The sequence below is a fragment of the Arvicola amphibius genome, chromosome 3 (genome assembly GCF_903992535.2).
Source record: "Arvicola amphibius chromosome 3, mArvAmp1.2, whole genome shotgun sequence".
NCBI lineage: Eukaryota > Metazoa > Chordata > Mammalia > Rodentia > Cricetidae > Arvicola > Arvicola amphibius.
This window is the reverse complement of record NC_052049.1, coordinates 47131603-47152152: the sequence shown is the minus strand read 5'-3', so window position 1 is coordinate 47152152 and position 20550 is coordinate 47131603. Positions and strand designations below refer to the sequence as shown.

The 20550-nt window shown below is 44.1% G+C and overlaps 1 protein-coding gene across 5 annotated transcripts in view; it reads left to right on the top strand.

Annotated features, from left to right (window-relative positions):
• The window catches only part of Ccdc125 (coiled-coil domain containing 125), a 34445-nt gene extending 15209 nt beyond the window's left edge, over window positions 1–19236 (top strand). For 2 of the 5 annotated variants that reach the window (XM_038323052.1, XM_038323055.1), the window contains 7 exons: window positions 1021–1106; window positions 3344–3426; window positions 6288–6403; window positions 7748–7855; window positions 8966–9137; window positions 11958–12088; window positions 13292–14730. In XM_038323052.1, coding sequence (XP_038178980.1) covers window positions 1021–1106; window positions 3344–3426; window positions 6288–6403; window positions 7748–7855; window positions 8966–9137; window positions 11958–12088; window positions 13292–13594 — 999 coding nt within the window. In that variant the 3' untranslated portion in view covers window positions 13595–14730. Of the gene's footprint in view, window positions 1–1020; window positions 1107–3343; window positions 3427–6287; window positions 6404–7747; window positions 7856–8965; window positions 9138–11957; window positions 12089–13291; window positions 14731–17536; window positions 17813–18277 lie in introns of those variants that run through there. The other 3 variants (XR_005284683.1, XR_005284682.1, XM_038323054.1) reach the window with 3 other exon arrangements.
• Window positions 19237–20550: the final 1314 nt, after the last annotated feature.

Genomic DNA, 20550 nt, shown 5'->3' with positions numbered 1-20550 from the left:
GTAGCATTGATACGCTCAATCTGATAATATTTAGATATAATGTTCTTAGGCTCGGCGTGGTTACAGGTGTTTCATTTAGGCTTACTCTCCTGCAAGGAGTTCTGCAGTCTCTGACGGTTTTCCCTTTGGACACTGACGTTTTTTTAATGACTTATTTTTATTTCATGTACATCAGTTTACCTGTATGAGAGTATTGGCTCCCTTGGAACTGGAGTGAGTTATAGACAGTTGTGAGCAGCCATGTGGGTGCCGGGAATTGAACCAGGGTCTTCTGGAAGAGCAGCCGGTACTCTTAGCCACTGAGCCATCTCTCCAGCCCCGGGACTCATAAATTTTAAAATAGATTATCACGCGGGTAAATGTGGCCTTTTATGGCAGCAGGTCTGACAATTTAGCACTTTTTATCTTTTTCCTTTTTTGTCCTCTGCCCCAGGCAGGGTCAGCGTGTTTCTGAACGCCTCACTGGACATGGAATTAGGATAATCACAGATGTCATTTTCTTACATAAATCGTATTCTCCCCTAATGGGGCCATTTGGGTTAAGACTCCAAGAAGTAAATTTAGTTTCTGGTGTCTACATGGGCAGAAGTGGGCCCTGAGAAGTCTGGGCTCACTACAACCAAATTTTGAACATAAATAATTTGAAATTTCTTTGCTGTGTTCGGTGAGCTTTATCAAAGTGTGACTGAGAGCTTAAAAAAAATCCATTTGGTGTGTGTGTGTGTGTTTGGCAGGGTTTCTCTGTCTAACAGCCCTGGCTGTCCTGGAACTCACTCTGTAGACTAGGCTGGCCTTGAATTTACAGAGATCTGGCTGCCTCTGCCTCCCAAGTGCTGGGATTGGATTAAGGCATGTACCACCACCGCCCAGCCCAATGTATTTTTCAAGCACCGTAGACTCTTCCAAGCGCATAAATAAATGCCTTTCACCCATTCAGTGTCTCAGAAAGATGTATACTGATAATTCTCCACAAAATGCTCTTTTGTTTTTTATTTGAAGGTATTATTTCTCTTTCTATAGGAAATAAATGCCTTGCAGTGGGAAATGGAATTTGATCAGGATAGATTTAAAAATATAGAGGAATCGTGGATCCAAAAATATGACAGGTTTGTATATTGATGGCATTGAAAACTAAACCTAGGGCCTGTGCATGCTGTGCAATTACGTCACAACCGAGGCCCATCCTCTTTGGGCACAGCCGAGCCCATCCTCAGCCTGGGTAGGTAGAGGAAAATTTTAAAATGCATGTCATTCAGATGCAATTTTAGGCTTTCTTCTTCTTTGAGCAAATTATAAATAAAATTCTTATTGCTGATCTACTTACCATTTCCATATTTTTCTGTTGTTTTCCTAATACTGTATATATAGTAGAGCCAGGCTTTGTGGCAAGGCACAGACCCAGGATGCTGATCAGCGGTAGAGGGCCTAGTTAGCATTTGTAAAGCAACAACAACAAACAAAGCAGCCTGGGGAGATGGCTCAGTGGGTAAAGTGTTTGCCTCACAAGTGTGAGGACCTGAGTTCAGATCCCCAGGACCTTTGTAAAAAGTCAGGCATGGCGGTGACTTTATCTATAGTCCCAGCCCTCCTGGCCAAGGTGGCCAGCGTGGATGAGAGACTGTATGTACTTCAACAGGTCCTGCAAACTCCTCCGTGTTGTAGAGCGTTTCACAATCTGTCTCCAGCATCTGAGAAGATTCCACTATATGATGAATAGACCACATTTTTTTCCTTAATTCCCTCTGACAAGCATAAACTAAGATACAGTATAAATGGTATTTTTTCTTTTTCTTATGTTTTTTAAAAATATTACAATATGCAAAAAACCTAGAGACATAAGCTGGGCCATTATCCGTCTTTATTTGTGTAGGTACACCCATGATGGCCATAACTTCTAATAGATGTGTGATTACCGAATCAGCCTTTTCTGAGCTTAAAGCGGTTGCCCACCGAAAACCTGAATAAGTGTCAATGGTGTGGTGTACATATTTTAATTTGCCAAATTCTGCAAAGTGGAACACATCCATCTGCCAGATTTCATTCCTTTGAGTGCCCTTTGGGTTAGTCCCTGCAGGTAGTGGTGTTTGGTTATAGAGAGAGCAAGTAGGACAGCTCTTTATAACCTCCTTAGCTTGTTTCCATGTAATAGAAAACTCTTTATTTAAACCTTTGCTATTGACATGATTTTTTTTTCCTTTTTTTTTTTTTTTTTTTTTTGGTTTTTCGAGACAGGGTTTCCCTGTAGTTTCTAGAGCCTGTCCTGGAGCTAGCTCTTGTAGACCAGGCTGGCCTCGAACTCAGAGATCCGCCTGCCTCTGCCTCCCGAGTGCTGGGATTAAAGGCGTGCGCCACCACCACCCGGCTTGACATGATGTTTTTTTATGAAATTCTGAGGCCTGCAACATGTTCCCAATCAATAACTGATCAATTTCTTCATTACCTTGTGCTAGAGGACCTGGCAGACCCATATGGGATTGGATGTGTGTTATGTACATAGGACAAAGCCTATTCCTAATTATGTCTTGCACTGGATAAACAATGACGTCAATTCTGTATCATCTGGTATAAATTCAGTGGTTTACTCCTTCAGTCCTAGGTGGCCACTGGGGCTTGCTTCTGCCTTATGGCTGTTTTAAATAATCATGTTAGGAACATTATGGTGTTCTTTCCCCCCACCCTCCAGTGAAGGACTTTGGGTTTGCCTCTCTTTTAGAATTAAAGCAACACTGAGCAGGAGGTACAGCGATTCCTCGTACCCCCCACCCCTGCACAGCTTCCTGTCGTCAATCCCTTCATTAACTTAGTCCAGTGGTTATGATCTCCGTACCTACTCAGTACTGACCAATAGCCAAGGTTTACCTGAGGACCTGTCTTAGATGGCCCAAGCACAGTCAGTGTCCAAATGGTTATTAAGTTGAATTAAAATTATATTATTGTGATGCCAGGTGGTAGTGGCATCCCAGCACTCAGGGAGGCAGAAGCAGGAGGATCTCTGTGCATTCAAGGCTAGCCTGGTCTACAAGAGCCAGTTCCAGGATAGCCAGACATACACAGAGAAACCCTGTCTCAAAAAACCAAATAATAATTATAATAATATATATAATTGAAGGTTGGTGAGATGGCTGAGTAGATAAAAACATTTGCCACCAATCCCAACGACCTGAGTTTGATCCCATATAGCAGAAGGAGAGAACCCACTCCCACAGGCTGTCCTTTGGCCCCAATATGTGCACTTTTAAAATGCCCCACAAATAAATAAAATATAATAAATTGTAGAAATAAAGATATTTTCATTCATTGAGGTGTTAATACTTTCATTACTTAGTTAAGTTTTCCTTTGCAGACTAAGCTGTGACAATGCTGTCCTCAGAGAGAATCTGAAGGTGAAAACAGAAGAAATTAAAATGCTCAAGTCTGAAAATGCTGGTGAGTAATGGATTTTAATGATTCTTTAAAAATACGTGAGCCTGGGGTGGTGGCGAATATCTTTAGTCCCAGCACTTGCGGGAGGCAGAGACAGGTGGATGTCTGAGTTCAAGGCCAGCCTGGTCTATAGAGTGGACAGCCAGGGCTACACAGAAACCTTGCCTCTACAGGCGGATCTCTGTGAGTTCGAGACCAGCCTGGTCTACAAGAGCTAGTTCCAGGACAGGCTCCAAAGCCACAGAGAAACCCTGTCTCGAAAAATCAAAAAAAAAAAAAAAAAAAAAAAAAAGAAACCTTGCCTCTAAAAAAAATAATAAAATATGTTTAAAGACAGCAAATATAGAATATACTGCTGCAGCAAGAACACTCTTGTCAATATAGACAAAGTGCTAATATTTTGAAGTAATATAATTTAGGGAAAATAAAAATACATCATTTAGATTTCTTAAATAAGACTATCAAGGTGAAATCCATGCAACATCAAATTAATCATTTAATTGTTTAAAATAAGCAGTTGGGCAAGCTGTGGTGGTACTCACCCTTTAATCCCAGCACTCAGGAGGCAGGGGTAGGTAGATCTCTATGAGTTTGAGGCCAGCCTGGTCTACACAGTTTAACAACAGCCATAGGCTACACGGGAGAGTCTGTCTGAAAAAAAAAAAAAGGCAGCAATTGGGAGGTGTTGGAGGGAGTGGGAGGTGGATATATCAAAGTACATTGTGTACATGTCTGAACTACAGTTCTTGAAAACTCTAAAAAAGCAAAAGTGATTATTAATTCGGTAGTGCTGGCAAACTGTGTGTGCGGTCCCTGCCCTCAACCGTCACAGTTTTCTGAAATCTTCCAAAGTCAAGGCTGTGCACAGTTCCTCTCCACCATCCCTTCGGTCCAGTTTCCATAGAAAGGGCCAGGTGAGGTGGTGCAACCTATAAGCCCGTCACTTGGGAGGCTGAGGCAGGAGGATTGCCGTGAGGTAGACACAGTCTGGGCTCCACCGCCCTGCTGTGTGTGTACTCTTAGGTGTAAAGTCTGTATGTTGCACAGCCCGTATATAATGGGCCACCTTATGGTAAACATTGGAAGAACCCTGCTGGTACTGGTTTTTGTAACAGATTTTTAAGATGCTAATTCCTCCCCTCAGCAGAAGCTAAGTGACCGTTTGAAGGGAACAAAACCCGAATCAGTGTGGCTCAGAGGCTCCTGGTGCTCACGCAGCGCCCAGATGAGATCTGGACACACGTGTGTTTGAGCATCCAGCTGTCCCTCTGGTTGTCTAGGACAGAAGGTTCCAGAATCACAAGCCCCCCCGCCCTTCTTTTCCCTTGCTCACTCTGCCTCGAGAGGAAGGTTACTGTTTTCTGTTCTCCACTAAACAGGATCCCTTCCCTTTCTTTCTGACCATGGTGAGGGCCTCTCCTATGAAAACTGTTTTGTTTCTTGAGACAGGGTCTTACTAGGCAGCCCCGGCTGTCCCAAAGCACTCAGTGATCAGATTGGCCTCGAAATCACCATCACACCCAGCCCTCTGTGAAAACTCCTTGCTGTTGTTGTTCTTTGTTCCAGACAGGGTTTCTCTGTGTAGCCCCGAATGTCCTGGAACTCACTCTGTAGACCAGGCTGGCCTCGAACTCAGAGATCCACCTGCTTCTGCCTCCCGAGTGCTAGGATTAAAGGCATGCCACAACCACACCTGTGGAAAACTCTTAATAGAAAAAATCTGATGGAATTTGTGTAACTTGCACACTTGACGTAAATAGAGTACATGTGATCTCCTTGTCTGAAGCAGACAGAATAAGGCGGGAAAGGTCCACTATCGCATAGCGATTTATCGATTTAGTTTCAGCCCTGCTTTTACTGCCTATTCGGCAAACATAACTTTCCTTGCTCCCTGGAACAGAGTGACCTGAAGGAACAGCTGAAACAATTGGTGGTTGCCCTGACCAACCTGCTGCCTGTGGTCTTTTGTAAAATCTTATTTTTCTGTCTGTCCCACGTGGTTTTAGAGTATCAAATAAGAATACAAGCGAGACCTGGCATGGAAACCTTTTGGGGGGGGTGTCCTGACTTCCTATCTCTTTTGGTCCCATTGGTATCAAAGTACTTATTCCAGAAATATTCCTGCAACATTCTCAACGTCGCTGGATAATTTACCTTACATGTTTACTTTAAAAAAAAAAAAAAAGAAAAGAAAAAGAAAAGGGGCTGGAGAGATGGCTTAGAGGTTAAGAACTCTTCTTAAGTGATCACTCTTCTGGAGTCCTGAGTTCAGTTCCCAGCAACCACATGGTGGCTCACAGCCCTCTGTAATGAGATCTGGTGCCTTCTTCTGGTATGAAGGCAGAACACTGTATACATAATAAATAAATAAGTAAATCTTAAAAAAAAGTAAAAAGTCCACTTGGTGGCACACACCTTGATTCTTTTTTTTTCTCTCCCCCCTCAACCCCAGATGCGCCTGCCTCTGCCTCCCGAGTGCTGGAATTAAAGGCGTAGGCCACTACCACCTGGCCAGCACACACCTTTAATCCCCACCTAGCGTTTCAGGCAGAGGTAGGTGGATCTCTGAGTTCCAGGCCAGCCTGGTCTACAGAGTGAGTTCCAGGACAGCCAGAGCTGTTAAACAGAGAAACCCTGTCTTGAAAAACAAAACCACCACCACAACAAAAAGGAGCGACTCCGTATCACTTTTCTCCCATGCTACTTCCTGTTTCATCAGATAGGTTTTCTGGATGGAGCCCAGTCTTGTGTGATGGCTGATAGGTGTCACTTAGAAGAAGTGAGTGTGTGGCTTCTGTGTAACTCCATAGAGAGGCTGTAGTTAACCTCAGAGAACTCACAGTGTCGTGTGTGGCCCTTCCTAGTTTTGAACCAGCGGTATTTGGAGGCCCTTGCCATGCTTGATATCAGACAGCAGAAGGTGGCCCAGGAGAACATGGCTCAGGAGGACAGTGCCTTTTCAGAGGTATCTGGACTCGAGGTACGTGTGCACCCGGGAAAGCCGCATGGCAGAGACGGCTGCTTTCCTATTCCCTGCAGCCTGCTCGGGACAGCAACATACTTAGCGCCTCAGGCTCGGGTGCGAAAGACCCTTGACCTCCCAGGTCGCTTCTTGCCAGCTGCTGCTACCCTGCTCTTTGCAGCGGGCACTGCTTGAGCCATGCCTCCCTGCTGGGTGGGACTGGCTGCAAAGGGATGTCATGGAACTAAGGCCGGGTGGGTTCAGGTATTTTCTCACGGTGACAAGGCAAGAACAAGCACTGTACCGCCCTTCACCTGTGTCGGGTCTTCTATGACTGACACATTTTACCCTCACGCTCTGACTCAAGCTCCACGTCACACACGAGGGGAGACAGGAATGAGGGGTGATTTTCTCTCACACTGCTAGTGACGTACACCTAGGCAGACTGGAGTTAGGTAGTTTTATAGTAAATTCCTTATGAAACTTCAGAACGCATGGTACAGTACTACAGACGACCTCTGCTAAATTAGTAAGTGTGCCTAGCTGCTATCATGGGAGGAAAACAGAAGGGAGGTTCTTGCTTTGCTTTTCTTTTTTCTTGTCTTCCATGAATGGCCCTGCTTCTTCCCTTCAGCTTTAGTCAAGTTTTGAGGGGCCAGGGCTACAAGTGACTTCATTACAGTCATTGACCAAGAAACATATTTATTTTTGTGAGATTGATTTTGTGAGTGCTCTATCTGCATGTACAACCTTATGCCAGAAGAGAGGGCATCAGATCCCACTGGAGATGGCTGTGAGAACACCCGTGGTTGCTGGGAATTGAACTCAGGGCTCTGGAAAAGCAGCCAGTGCTCTTACCCACTGAGCCACCTCTCCAGCCCCGCAGAGTAAATTTTTTAAAGAATGGAGCCATGATTGCTTTCCCCAGGGTGAAAACTCATTGTTCATTCTGAGCACAGTCTTGTTGGAGGAGAGAGACACAGGGAATGTAGGTACAAGGTCACGCCTACCACAGGAAGCACTCTTTGGGTGTTAGTATTAAAGACTTGGTTAGGCTAAATTCTTGCTGCACATCCAAAGTTATGGGAGATGAATGCCAGAATTAAAGGTTTTGAGATTGAGAAGGAAGGAATGTAAACTCTTTGAAGTGTTTGTTACAGCAAGAAATGATGTCTCATTTGTGGCCATTTCCACTCAGATCATGAATTCCTCACCTGTTTTCACACACACACACACACACACACTGTCCACTTTATTGAATCAGAGGCTTGACTAGCATGCGCATGGCTGTGGTGGGGTGGTGTGTGTATGTGGCTCAGACAGTGTGACACTTGCTAACAGGCAATGCCTTTGGGTTTCAAGCTTGCAGTCCTCGGCGCCTGCGTGTGTCGCGGTCCTGGAGGGAACCCCTGTTCTTGTGCCAAAATGGCAGCATCCACTCGCAAACTGGTTCTTCAGCTCAGACATGAGGTATTTACCAGATGCCCTGGTTCGGGCCCTTCATTAGTGGGAGGATAAACGGCAGGATCTGCAGTAATGAGTTTCATCTTAGGCGTCAGTGGCTGTGGAACCTACGCTTGGCTTTATGTGATAGAATTAACTTGTGCTTTAGATTTCGTTTACCTGGTTCCAAAACACACATCGTGCATTGCATGAAATCTGAAGCCAGGTAGTTTGACTAAGTGTGTAGTTAATATTTCTTAAATCATATTTTCTCATTTCTACACAGCCTTCAAATCACAGTTAATAGAGGGAAACGGTGTGTTTACATTAAAATAAGAGTTGACCCTGGGGCGGGAGGATGACATGGGAGGACGCAGATAGACTTGACCAGCGGTGCCCTTAGCACCATCGTTCCCTGTCCATGTGGCTGTGGGCAGAGTAAGCCTCAGTCCTCTCACAGGTTAACAGGATGACAACTGTCTTGGAAGAAACAGACACCATGTTTATCATCACAGGCCAGGCATTTAACCAGCTGACTTTAATTATGAATGTTTATGTGTACAAACCAAATTTATTATTTGGCAAAATTCTAAACTGTTTTACTGTTTGTTTTGAGAAAGGGTTTCTCTGCGTACCCCTGACTGTGCTGGAACTAACTCTAGACTAAGCCAGCCTTGAACTCAGAGATCTGCCTGTCTCTCTCTGCCTCTCCAGTGCTGGCAATTAAAGGCGTGTGCCACTATGCCCAGGCACTGGTTTACCTTTTTTGAAGACGGTGAATTTAAAGCCTTTAGATCACTTAGGAAGGCTAACAGCCAAACATTAGCTACTCCTGAAGAACAGCATAGAATCACATGGATCAGACTCAAGCTCAGCTAGGGAGGTACACAGCCTTAGGCTGTGCCCTTCCTCCAGGATTTGGGCAGGACAGGCACAGGGCCCAGCAGGGGTGGTGAGTTTCAAGAGCTGGACTGGCAGGGGTTTGGCACAGGGTGGATTGCTGGCATTCAGAGAGCTGGTAGAATGGGCAAGCGCTGACTTACGCAGACAATTTGGAGGATACAGAGGCTAGGAATACAGCGATTCATATGAAAAACGGATCCAGTTTCACCTCATGGCTAACTGCCTCTCTTTCAGCTGGAAATTCTGCAGAAAAGTAAGGAAGAGGCTCATATAATGGCAGATGCATTCAGAATTGCCTTTGAGCAGCAGTTAACGAGGAAAAACGACCAGGCGCTGAGACTGGCACACGTGGATAAGTGTAGACGAGCGGCCGCGTGGACCAACAGGCAGCACCTGAAAGACGAGGGTAACTGCGGAGAAGCGGGTGTTAGTTGCTTTGGGATACAATCCAAGTCAGCACAGGAGAGAGGTGTGACTGGAGTTTTTCATGTAGCTGTTATTCGTTTCAAATTTAGCAAGTGTCGGAGCTAAACCGATGGCTCAGCACCTAAAAGGACTTGCTACCGAGCCTAACAACTTCAGTTTCATCCCTGGCCCCAAAAGTGGAGGGTGTCGGGTGTTGTGTATTTCGAGGGTCGGTTGAGGACAGGGTCACTGTAGGATGATTCTCGGCTCTGGCAGCAGAAGGACCTGTTTCTGTAAACTGAACCCTGAGCAGTGTGCAAGGCTTACTTACATTACACTACAAGTGCCTTTTTGGGTAAAACAGATCCTTCATCCCAAAGCCCCTGATCCATCTTTATGCTCTTGGAAGGAGAACATCACACCCCAGCAACCTTAGCCCTTATTGTGTACTGTGTGCAGCACCCAGTAATTCAAGATACCCAGGTGTGCCAGCTCCATATTGTGACCAAAGTCATGCAAAGGCTGGACAGCTCCTTCAGAAAAACAGCTCCGTAGGTAACAGCAATCAGTTTTCCGCTATGATTTCTTCAAGGTCTAAGTACTTCTAGAAAGCAACAGTTCATGCTGATGTTTACGGTGGAAACAAGTATTTCATTCTAACGTTTATCCTAGACACTTCAGGAGAAAGCTGACTGACTCCATAAAGTTGTCCTCTGACCTCCATAAGCAGGCCATGCCTGACACATATGCCCCCCACACACATGTACACACACACGAACACATAATAATGATTTTGTTTTAAATTGGCACCTGTGAAGCACCAAGCATGGTGGCACATAACTGTGCTGCTATAATCAGGAGGTGGAGGCAGAAATTCCAAAAGGACAACAATGGCAATTATGTATGCAAATGAGCTTTGAAGTTAATAAAACCATAAAGAGACAGAATAAGCTCTTTCCAACACTTAGAGTTCTGTGTGTATGCATATAAATGTGCATGCCGGCACCTACTGTGTCAGAATTTTCTTTGGGCCCCAAACCAGCTCCCAAATAAAGACATGAAGACTTAATTTTGAATGCTCGGCCTTAGCTTACTACTACTCTTTTAACTTAATTTAACCAGTTTCTACTCATCTGTTTTGCCTTTCTACCTTTCTTTCATGCTGTATGTTCTACTTTCCTGCTTCCTGTGTGTCTGCCTGGCTGGCTCCTGGCATCTCTTTTCTTTCTTCCTGTCTCTGTCAAGCCTAGATTCCTCCTTGGGTTTACTCTCTGCCCTGCAGTCCTGCCTAGCTATTAGCTTTTTATTAGACCAATCAGGTGCCTTAGACAGGCAAGGTAAGACAAATGCAACACATCTTTACATAATTAAACAAATGCAACATATCTTTGCATAGTTAAATAAATAAATATTCCTCAACAGCCCGGGAAGACCAGAAGAGGGTGCTGGACTCCCTGGAGCTGGAGTTACAGGGGGTTGAAATGAGAATTGAACTCGGGTCCTCTGTAAGAGCAGTAACCCACACCAAGCCATCTTGAGTGCTCTTTCTAGTAGTCTTCTGCCTCACTAAGACAGGGCTGTGTGGCTTGTGGAAAGAGACATAATTAATGCAAATGCTCTGGTGAGTCGGGAAGGCTGGTGCAGGTTTGTAATCCAAGCACTCAGAAGCTGAGGCAGACGACTGGAGGTACTAACTCAAGAGACTCAAATGCCAAGAGGAAAGTAACGCTGAAAATAGAATTTAGTTGGGCATGGTGGTGCACACATTTAATCCTGGCACCGGGGAGGCAGAGGCAGGTGGGTCTCTGAATTCCAGGCCAGCGTGGTCTGTGTAGGAGTTGTAGGCTCATCAGGAATACCTAGTGAGACCCTGTCTCAAAAACAGGAAAGAAAATGTATTTAGCTGGGCATGATGCACATGTCAGGAACCCCAGCATTTAGGAGGAGAGGGAGGAGGATCAGAAACTCAGTTCAGCCTAGGCTTGAGTTTAAGCCCGGGACCCACACAATGGAAGAACTGGCTCCCCAAGTTGTCCTGTGACCTCCATATGCTTGTCATGGAGTGCCATGTGTGTCTGCCTCCCAGGGCTGGGATTACAAGTATGTGCTACCACACCTGGCATTTTCTACAAATCTTGTCTTTTGGTGATACATCAAGATATAGAGAATTATATTGTATGCTAATACTGGGCTAGCTGTTTCCAGTTATGTTTCTATGATGATAAAATGTCCACAAAATCTACCATTTTAACCAAGTTTAATACAGCAGTGAGTTGTCTAAGCACCATCTGGCTTCATAATGTCTTCTCAAACTCCCCCAGCTGTGCACAGAATGAAATGTTTAAGATGGCAAACTTTATGGATGTTTTGTCACCATCAGAAATGACAATGGCAAATGGGAAGACAGTGCTCCCTACTCAGAGGTCAGGGGGAAGCTCAGAAAACACATCTAAAGCTTAGTGGTTAAGAGGCGGAGCAAGGATCCCGTGTGGGCCCTTCTGGCGTCTGCGGCTTGCACCTGTCGGGCCTCTGCAGTGTTTCCACATAGCATGCTTAGAGATCTCACACACAGACCTGGATTTCTGCTGCTCCAGGAGACTGTGATGACCTGGGCCTGAGCTTCCAACAGCGTGCCTCCCTCTCCAGGTCCCTACCCACCCACACCTGAAATCCACATTCCCCCATCATGCTGTGCAACCTGCAACACTGGTCCTTGTGGTTTTGCTGCAGGAATTAATCAGCCTTGGCTCACAGGTACTACTTTTACTGCAATTAACATCAGCGAGAGTAATCTCAGCTGGACTTTCTCACTCCATTCCAGGATATGCGTCCCAAAGGAAAAAGAAGACCTTAGGGCAGCGACTGCTGGGGATGCTCCCTTCAGAAAACAGTTCGAAGAAGACTGAAGACCAAGACAGCCCACAAGAAGTCCTTAAGATGCTAATAGACTTGGTTAGTGCCAGACCATCACTTGGTTTTGTTAGAGACTGTGGGTCAGCTAATCCACGGGTTCCCATTCTAGGCCCTTAAACCCTTTTCTCCACTGGGAACCACGCCCCAACCTCTCCCTGCCAGCTCTCTCCACTCCTGTAAGGATCCCTTCTGTGCAGGTTTAAAGCCCCACAACTGATAGCTAAGGGTGTGTGTGTGTGTGTCAGTGACTGGTTCCAACCAGCTCAGCTCCCTGCATTTATGTGTGGCCTGGAGTTATGAGCAATTAAGAGTTCCAGAGCCTTTGTCACCAACACGACCCGACGTCAGTCCTGGCACCTTCCACAGACACAGACACAAGTGCTCAGAGCAGACACGCTAACTCTGCTGACGTTTATTTGTATATGAATACATAAACAACAATTCAGATACAGCTTTAAATATTTTTCACAAGTCAGTACACGTTGAGATTACACACAAATATACAATCTTCACCATCTCCAGGTAACTTACAGGGTTACAGAGAAGAAACACTAATTCCTTGGGTTTTTTTTTTAAAGAAAATTTTATTATCGTCATATGTATGTATGATGTATGTGTGAGCATGGCATGCCATGGCACATGTGTAGATCGGCTCTCTTCTTCACCTTTATGTGAGTTCCAAGGATTGGACTCAATTAAGCATGCACTGTAAGTACCCTACTTAATGAGCCCCTCACTGCTGCCCTTCCAGCCCCTGGGGCTGGAGAGATGGCTCAGTTTGGCTCCTCAGTTAGGAGCATTTACTTCTGTTCCCAGCACTCAAATTAAGTAGTGACTCACAACCACCTGTAAATCCAGTTTGAGGATCTGATGCTCTGTTCTAGCCTTCTTAGGTGCCTGCACACACACGGCACATATACACACACATGCATAAACGAAAGTTTAAAATAAAAGGCACAATTTCACCCATCAAGATTGGAGCCTGCTGCCAGGCCCTGAATATGATTCCAGGACACACATACCGACTTCTCAAATTCTTCTCCAACACCCACATATACATCGTGGCACAGATATAAACATGCACACCAAATAAATTAAAAAATTTCACTTAAATCCTACAGCATTTGATTCAAGATTATCCTAAAATATGACCAATCTAAATTTAGAATGCAGTCTTTTGATAAAATGCAACACTTCTTTTCCTGACACACTAACTGGTACATCCCTAACTTCTGCTTACAGTTGAATGACAAAGAAGAAGCACTGGCTCATCAAAGAAAGGTCAGTTACATGCTTGCTCGGGCGCTGGAAGACAAAGACATTGCCACCAAGAATAAGGACAAAATTCCCACGAACCAGAAATCCCCACTCACAGCCCCCTGGCAGGAAGCTACAGGACTCTGTGTTTTGCATGATCCAGCACACTCAAATGTCCATGTTTCTGATCCTGTGGGCTGTATTTGCTCAGTCCACCATCCCCAGAGAGATTCAGACTGCTCAAGGACTCTTAAAAGATCCCATTCTTTGCCATCAAATATATTTTAGAAATAAACCAGTTGGAATCAGAATTAGAGCTGTAAAAATCAGGTTCTGGAGCTGGAAATGTCTCAGAGGTAGGACACTTGGTCAGTGTGCATAAGGCCTTGGGTTTAGCACATGGTGGTGCACACCTTCAATCCCAGCACTCAGGAAGCAGAGGCAGGTGATCTGACTCTGAGTCCAGCCTGGTCTACAGAGCAAGTTCCAGGACAGCCAGGGCTCCACAAAGAAACCCTGTCTTGAAAAACCAAACAAAAACCAAAAAGGCCTCAGGTTTGATGTTCAGCATTGCAAAGACTTCAAAAGACAACCCAGGGTAAGGAGGATCCTAACTTATAAATCCCAGCACTTGGGAGCCTGAGAAGGCAAAAAATACTGTAATTTGAGGGCCGACCAGATAGTGAGACTACTGCCAAAAACACAAAAGAATCACATAATGTTGATAATATTAAGAAGTTGTATGCTTTCTAGATATTTTTAAAATGTTAGCATAATAATTACAAAGCAGTAGGTTCATTATGGTATCTTAATACATGTATTAACAATGTATGTGTTTAACCACATCTCTCCCTTTTAGTTTTAGGATGCAGCTTAAGTACTCAAACCTTTAACACATGTTTTATAAGAAATGTATTAGTACTGTACTCTATATATACTATGTTGACATTTTATTTATAAAGTGCTTTTTCATATTTTGACAGTTTCAGTGACAAGTATTCTTGGGAAAAATTCATTTATTTGTGGAGCTGAGGAGAGCTCAGTTGGTGCAGTGTTCCCTTGCTAGCATGAGGCTGAGTCCGATCCTCAGCAGCCACAGGAAAAGCCAGGTGCAGTGGAGCACACCTGACCGCTGGAGATGCAGAGGCTTCCAGGCCAGCCAGCCCAGCCTAATAGACTCCAGCGAGAGACCCGCCTCAAAAAAAGGTGGACAAAACCCAAGGTTGACTTCTGGTGATCACATGCATACACACATGTGTACACACACACACACACACACACAAAATTACCAACTGATGAAGTAATTTTTCTGTTGGGTGTGGTGGTACATCTCTGTAAACCCAACGCTCAAAAGGCTTCAAGCTTGTAAGTATTAGGAAAGCCTGGATGCAACCTAGCAATAAAAATTGTCTTAAAAAACAAAACTAGAGCTGGTGGCACGGTTCAGTGTAAACATGACTTGAGTTTGATTCCCTCAAGTCCACAAGGTGGAAGGAGAGACCCAACCCCCAGGAGCTGTCTCTGATCGTCACACTTCCCTGTGGCTTATACTTGTCCTACATAAATGAAACTGGGCATGGTGGTGCACACCTTTAATCCCAGCACTCAGGAGGCAGAGGCAGGTTGATGAGTTTGAGACCAGCCTGGTCTATGAAGTGAGATCCTATCTCAAAAAAAAGACAAAAAAAAAAAAAAAAGAAAAACCAAATAAAATAAAAATATTTAAAAAAACCTTTACAAACATAATAACACTAGTATTTATTTAGGATAACTATATGGGTCTTAGGTCAGATAAACATCAATATAATAAACAATACTTAGGACCAACTACTAAAGAACCTTTATCTGCCATTTTCAGAAATTTTTATCTACCATTCCAAATTTTGAAATGATTTTCTTGTTCTCTTCAGTAACATTATGGTGGGATTTTAGCAATATTTTCATATTAATTGACAGTTCCTTTAAGTGCATTTTTTGGTCAGTAGCGACATTCTGTAGCCAAAGCTGACATTTAACTCAGCAGCTCTCTCATTCTGTCCTGGAAGTGACGTGATGGACCCAGAAAAGGTCTCAGATGAAGTTGCCTGAGCCATGATAAAGGCTACGTTTATGCTTTGCCTGCCGTGTTTTGGTCTTTTTTTTTTTTTTTTTGAGACAGGGTTTCTCTGTGTAGCCCTGTGTGTCCTAGAACTCACTTTGTAGAGCAGGCTGTCCTGGAACTCACAGAGTTCTGCCTGCCTCTGCCTCCTGTGTGCCTGGATTAAAGTTATGCGCCACCACTGCCCACCTGCCTGCCATGTGATTTTAATAAAAGACTTAGACATCAATCAAGTTAATTGAAATCACTGGAAAATGGTATGAACACTTCAACTCTAGTTATTAAGTTATATACTATATATCCACATTGCGCAGGCCACATACACAATAGTGGTTCCATTAGATGACACAGCCCAGGGATGCTGGACTGTAAAACCTGGAAAATGGCAAAATCCCCTAACTGCTTTTCTCAGCATATGTCCCTGCCGAGCGAAATGTAACAGACTTCTTCATCATAAAACACTGAATATTAAAGAGAATACTTTAGCCGCCCCCTCTCCAGTGGACAGCGTATCTCATGATACAGTTTAAGAGTGACTACGACGTTTCTGGTCCATTTAGATTGTGGATGCTGTAACCTTACCTGAAGTCACAGGCAGCCGTGTTAGACAGGGAAAGGGAAAGTACAGCGTCATCACATGACTCTGAACCAGCAGTGTACTATCATGGACAGGGAGCTACTGAGGGATGAAAAAACTGGGGTGACTTAATGCCTATGACCCCAGCACTTGGGAGACTGAGGGAGGATTGTCAAGAATAGCCTGGGCTACACCGTGCGTCTCTGTCCCAAAACAAACAAAGCCTCCACTCAGAAGGACTTGGTAGCAGTCTTGTTCAGTAACTTCTACTATGTCTACTTCAGCAAAGAGTGACTATTTCACACTCATTCAATTCAGACTTAAATAACGAGTCCCACAAAGGTCGGGCTAGTGCTTGCACAAGTGGAAACACGGGATGAGGTCGCATTCTTGTCTGCCCATGGCGGCACAGACCAGTAAGGCACACATGCAATCTGCAGAGCTGTGGGGATAGTGAAGCACACCTTCAAGGAGCAGCTCCTCCAGGGGGAGGTGACACGTTTATTCAGGGAGACACTTGTACTAACACATCAAACACGTGTACAACACACAGAACAGTCACACAATTTCTCCGATAGGAAGTATATAACAGGGTGAGGGGCATGAAACAGGAACACTATAACCTCCACATTTCTCTGCTGGAAAAAATTCTACAAATGAAGGAAAAATAATTATACAAAAAGGCATATGTATTTCATAAGTTTTTTTTGTTTTTTTTTTTAAAGGTTAAAAATCTGCAAAGCTTGTATCTGATCCAGCTAGGATCTTACCCTGCACACAGGCAGGAGGTGCTTGCAGGAGTGTTAAGGCTAGCACAGGTATCTTAAATGGTTATCAAGGCTCTAAGCAATACAGAAGCCCATTAGTAGCCTGGCGTGGTAGCGCATGCCTGTAATCCCACTTGGGAGGCAGAGTTTTTGAGACCACTTTGGGCTATATATTGTAGAGACCCTGTTTCGAACCAAAAGGCATTAAAACCTAAGTCTGCGGTGGGATGGCTGAGCTGGTAAAAGTGCTTGCTGTCCAGCATGACGACCTGAGTCTGGTCCTTCTGACCTACAGAATGGAAGAGAACCAACGCCTACAAGCTGTGCTCTGACCACCACACATGCTCTGTAGCATGTGTGCATGCATATGGATATGCACACGTGCACATACACACATAGAAGTTAAACAAAATTAAAAATAGTGGCTTAGTATAACGATACAAAGGACCACGTATTTGCATAGTGCAGTCCCCTAAACCCAGCAGGGAAGAAGCTGGGAACAGTGGCATGCACCTGTAATCCCAGCTCCTAGGAAATAGCAGGAGGATCATGAGTTCTAGGGCAGCCTGGGCAACACAGGCCAACCATACCTGAAAGTGTACAATACAAAATCTGGTAGACACATTTTAAGGTTCCTTTGGCACTATTATCTCAGATTTAGCTGTGTGCTCCACTGAAATCAACTGGCCACGCTTCACTAGGATAGATTTACATTTTTGTTGTAGCTGTCAACCAACTCAGTGGTTTGGAAGCTAGACTATTCTGACCTTAGTTTCTGCTCTTTTCAGTCTTTGATAAAATATACTTCATGGACTGGGCAACTTGGTGTCTGAAAAGCTATAAAAGGAATGATGATATGACCAATACAAGCAAGACATGAATTCCTATTCAACCACAGGAAGAGACGTGCCAAAGGGATTTAAAAAAAAAAAAAAATCACTTTTTTCTTCCAAACTTTTCGAAGGCATAATTCTGTCTGGTGTGGATGCAACAAATTATCCACTACACAGAAACAGGACAATGTCAACATTAACAGAAATGCATACATTTTTATGACCTCACAAGTAAGTATGCACATTAGATAAATTGCATATGCACTCCTGGTACTGGCATGAAAAGATTTAAAAATAAAATTAAAGTCATATGTGAATTTATCTTTACACAGGTAACAAGTCAGGAATTCTTTTTTTTTTAAAGATTTATTTTGGGCCAGCCATGGTGGTGTACACCTTTAATCCCAGAACTCTGAAAACAGAAGTAGGCAGGTCTCTAATAGCAAGTTAAGGGCCAGGTAGGCCCTGATTACATAGTGAAACCTTGCCTCACAAATAAAAAGGTTTATTTTCATGTGTGGGGCATGCGAGTGCAGATCCCCGAGGAGGCCAGAAGAGGGCAGCAGATCCCCTGGAGCTAGAGTGAAAAGTAACTGAGAGATGCCCCGGGTCAGGGTTGGGAACTTGACTCCAGCAAGCTCACCTATCCTGAGCCCAGCCTCCCACCCCTTCCTCTATTTTTTTTTTTTTTACCAGTTTCTCTCCAGTAGCTGCTATGCATACAGAACTATTCTCCACACCAGTCTGCTGACATCTTCACAAGTCTAGCTGGGCTTGACTGTACACCTTCCCTCTTGGAAGAAGCGGGGCTGGGGAAGGTCATGTAACCTTCAAGTGAGTATGCAGCTACCAGTCCCTATCAGTCATTCACGATTCTGCCCTAATTGAATATAACACAGATCTTGGGGCGTATGGGAGGGTCTCCATCTATGCAGCCACAGGGAGTCAAGTCCATGTTGGGTGCAGGCTTTCTGCTGTGGCTCCTGCTTAGAACCCTCATCCACTGCTCTGTGAGGAAGCCTACTAAGCTCAATGGCTCCCCAAGGAACTCTATGGAATCTTACTCTGGGCTGTCTGTGGACAGTAAGAGGGGTTAGGCATTGTTTCTATCTCAACAGAAGGAATTTTAGCAACAGCAGCCCATGAGAAAAATCAACTATGTTACACCAGTTCCAAGAGATACACAAAGCACCCATCCACATAAGCTTAAAAAATAAGTAAATAAAAGCAAGAGATGAAATTCCCCCATGAAAAGATGCATCTTCAGCATCAAGGATGAAAAAGCTGACGAATTTGTATAACCAGCCTTGTTAATCCTTATTTTCCTGGCCAATTCCCTTACAAGCTAACTTCTCTGGAATGAGCCATTCTGACTTAGCACTTTTTCGTGACTCTTCTTCTCTGCTGTAATATATAAGACTCTGTCATCTCTGAGACAGGGTCTCATGATCTGTGGCTGACTGAGAACTCGCTATGAACATCAGGAAACCAGGGAGATCTACCTGTCTCTGCCCACCACACCCAGATATGAAGCTGACTCCTGACTTGTTCTCTATGTCTTTGGGAGGCTCTTGTGCTAAAAACTTATGAGCAGCCAAATTTAGTCCCCGTGTATACTTACATTAAATAATAAATTTGTACAGTTCTTCTATAAAGTTTGTATCAATCTATTTATTTTTGTTTTGATTTTGAGACAGGGTTTCTCTGAAGCTTTGGAATCTGTCCTGGAACTCACTCTGTAGACCAGACTGACAATGACCTCACAGAGATCTGCCTGCTTCTGCCTCCTGAGTGCTGGGATTAAAGGCGTGTGCCACCACTGCTTGGCATATCAATCTTGTTTTTTTAACCCCAATGGGACTCAAGGAAAATGCAGAACAGGAGTGAAGCTTTGCTCTCCCAATCCTTCCATACGAGAAGTTCATATGTGGCTGGAGAAATGACTCAGTAATTAGGCACTGGCTGCTTGCTCTTCTAGAGGACCTAGGTTTGATTTCCAGCACCCTCATAGTGGCTTACAACTATACATAATTCCAGTTCCAGAAAATCTAATGACAGGCACCAGGAATGCACATATTACATAGACATACATGTAGACAAAGCACCATGCACATAATAACTTAGAAAAAAAAAAAGCTAAAGTGGTCAACACCTTGTTTTAGCCTTGTTGAAATTCCTAAGGAATCTGAACCATGCTAGCGATCTCACCTAACAATTATTACCCAACAGTTTTGTGTCATTTATTTCAACAGTGCCAGGTACTGAAATCAGGGGCTCATACATGCTGGGAAAACTCTTTACCACTAAGCTACACCTAACTAAACTCACTCTATTGACCAGCCAGCCTTGAACTCATAGAGATCCACCTGCCTCTGCTTCCTGAGATTTAAGGGATAAGCCACTATGCTTCACAAGTCATGTTATTTTTAGGATAAATCTTATCAGCAATAGAAAAATAACAGTCCGTAAACAAAGCGCAGGTAAATAGCATTATTTACAACACACTATTATATGGTAACTAGATTCATATCCATTAATATGGAAAGGAAGGTTCTAAGTAACCTTCTAAACTAACAATAGCATGAGATGTAGTAGGTTTTTGTTATTTGAGAATGTTATTATGTAGCCCTTGCTGGCCTGGAACTCAGTATGAAGACCAGGCTAGCCTCAAGCTCTGAGATCTACCCCTTCAGGTGCTAGGATCAAAGCTAGCATAGATGAGACAGAGTTCTCTGAAGGGAACAGTGTAAAACCATGGAATGATGAACACAATCCCCCTAGCTGTCTCCTTGGGAATGGTAGAAAGGAAAGGGATGGGAAGTGCTAAGAAGGCCGGTCATGGCAGAGTAATCAAACAGCGCAAGAGCTGAAGCAGGAGGATCACAGTGAGCTCCAAGTGGAAGAGTGTTAGGGGAGGTGTCAGTTTCATCTTCTCAGGTCTACTTATTCTGGGTAGTGGTTAAGTACCA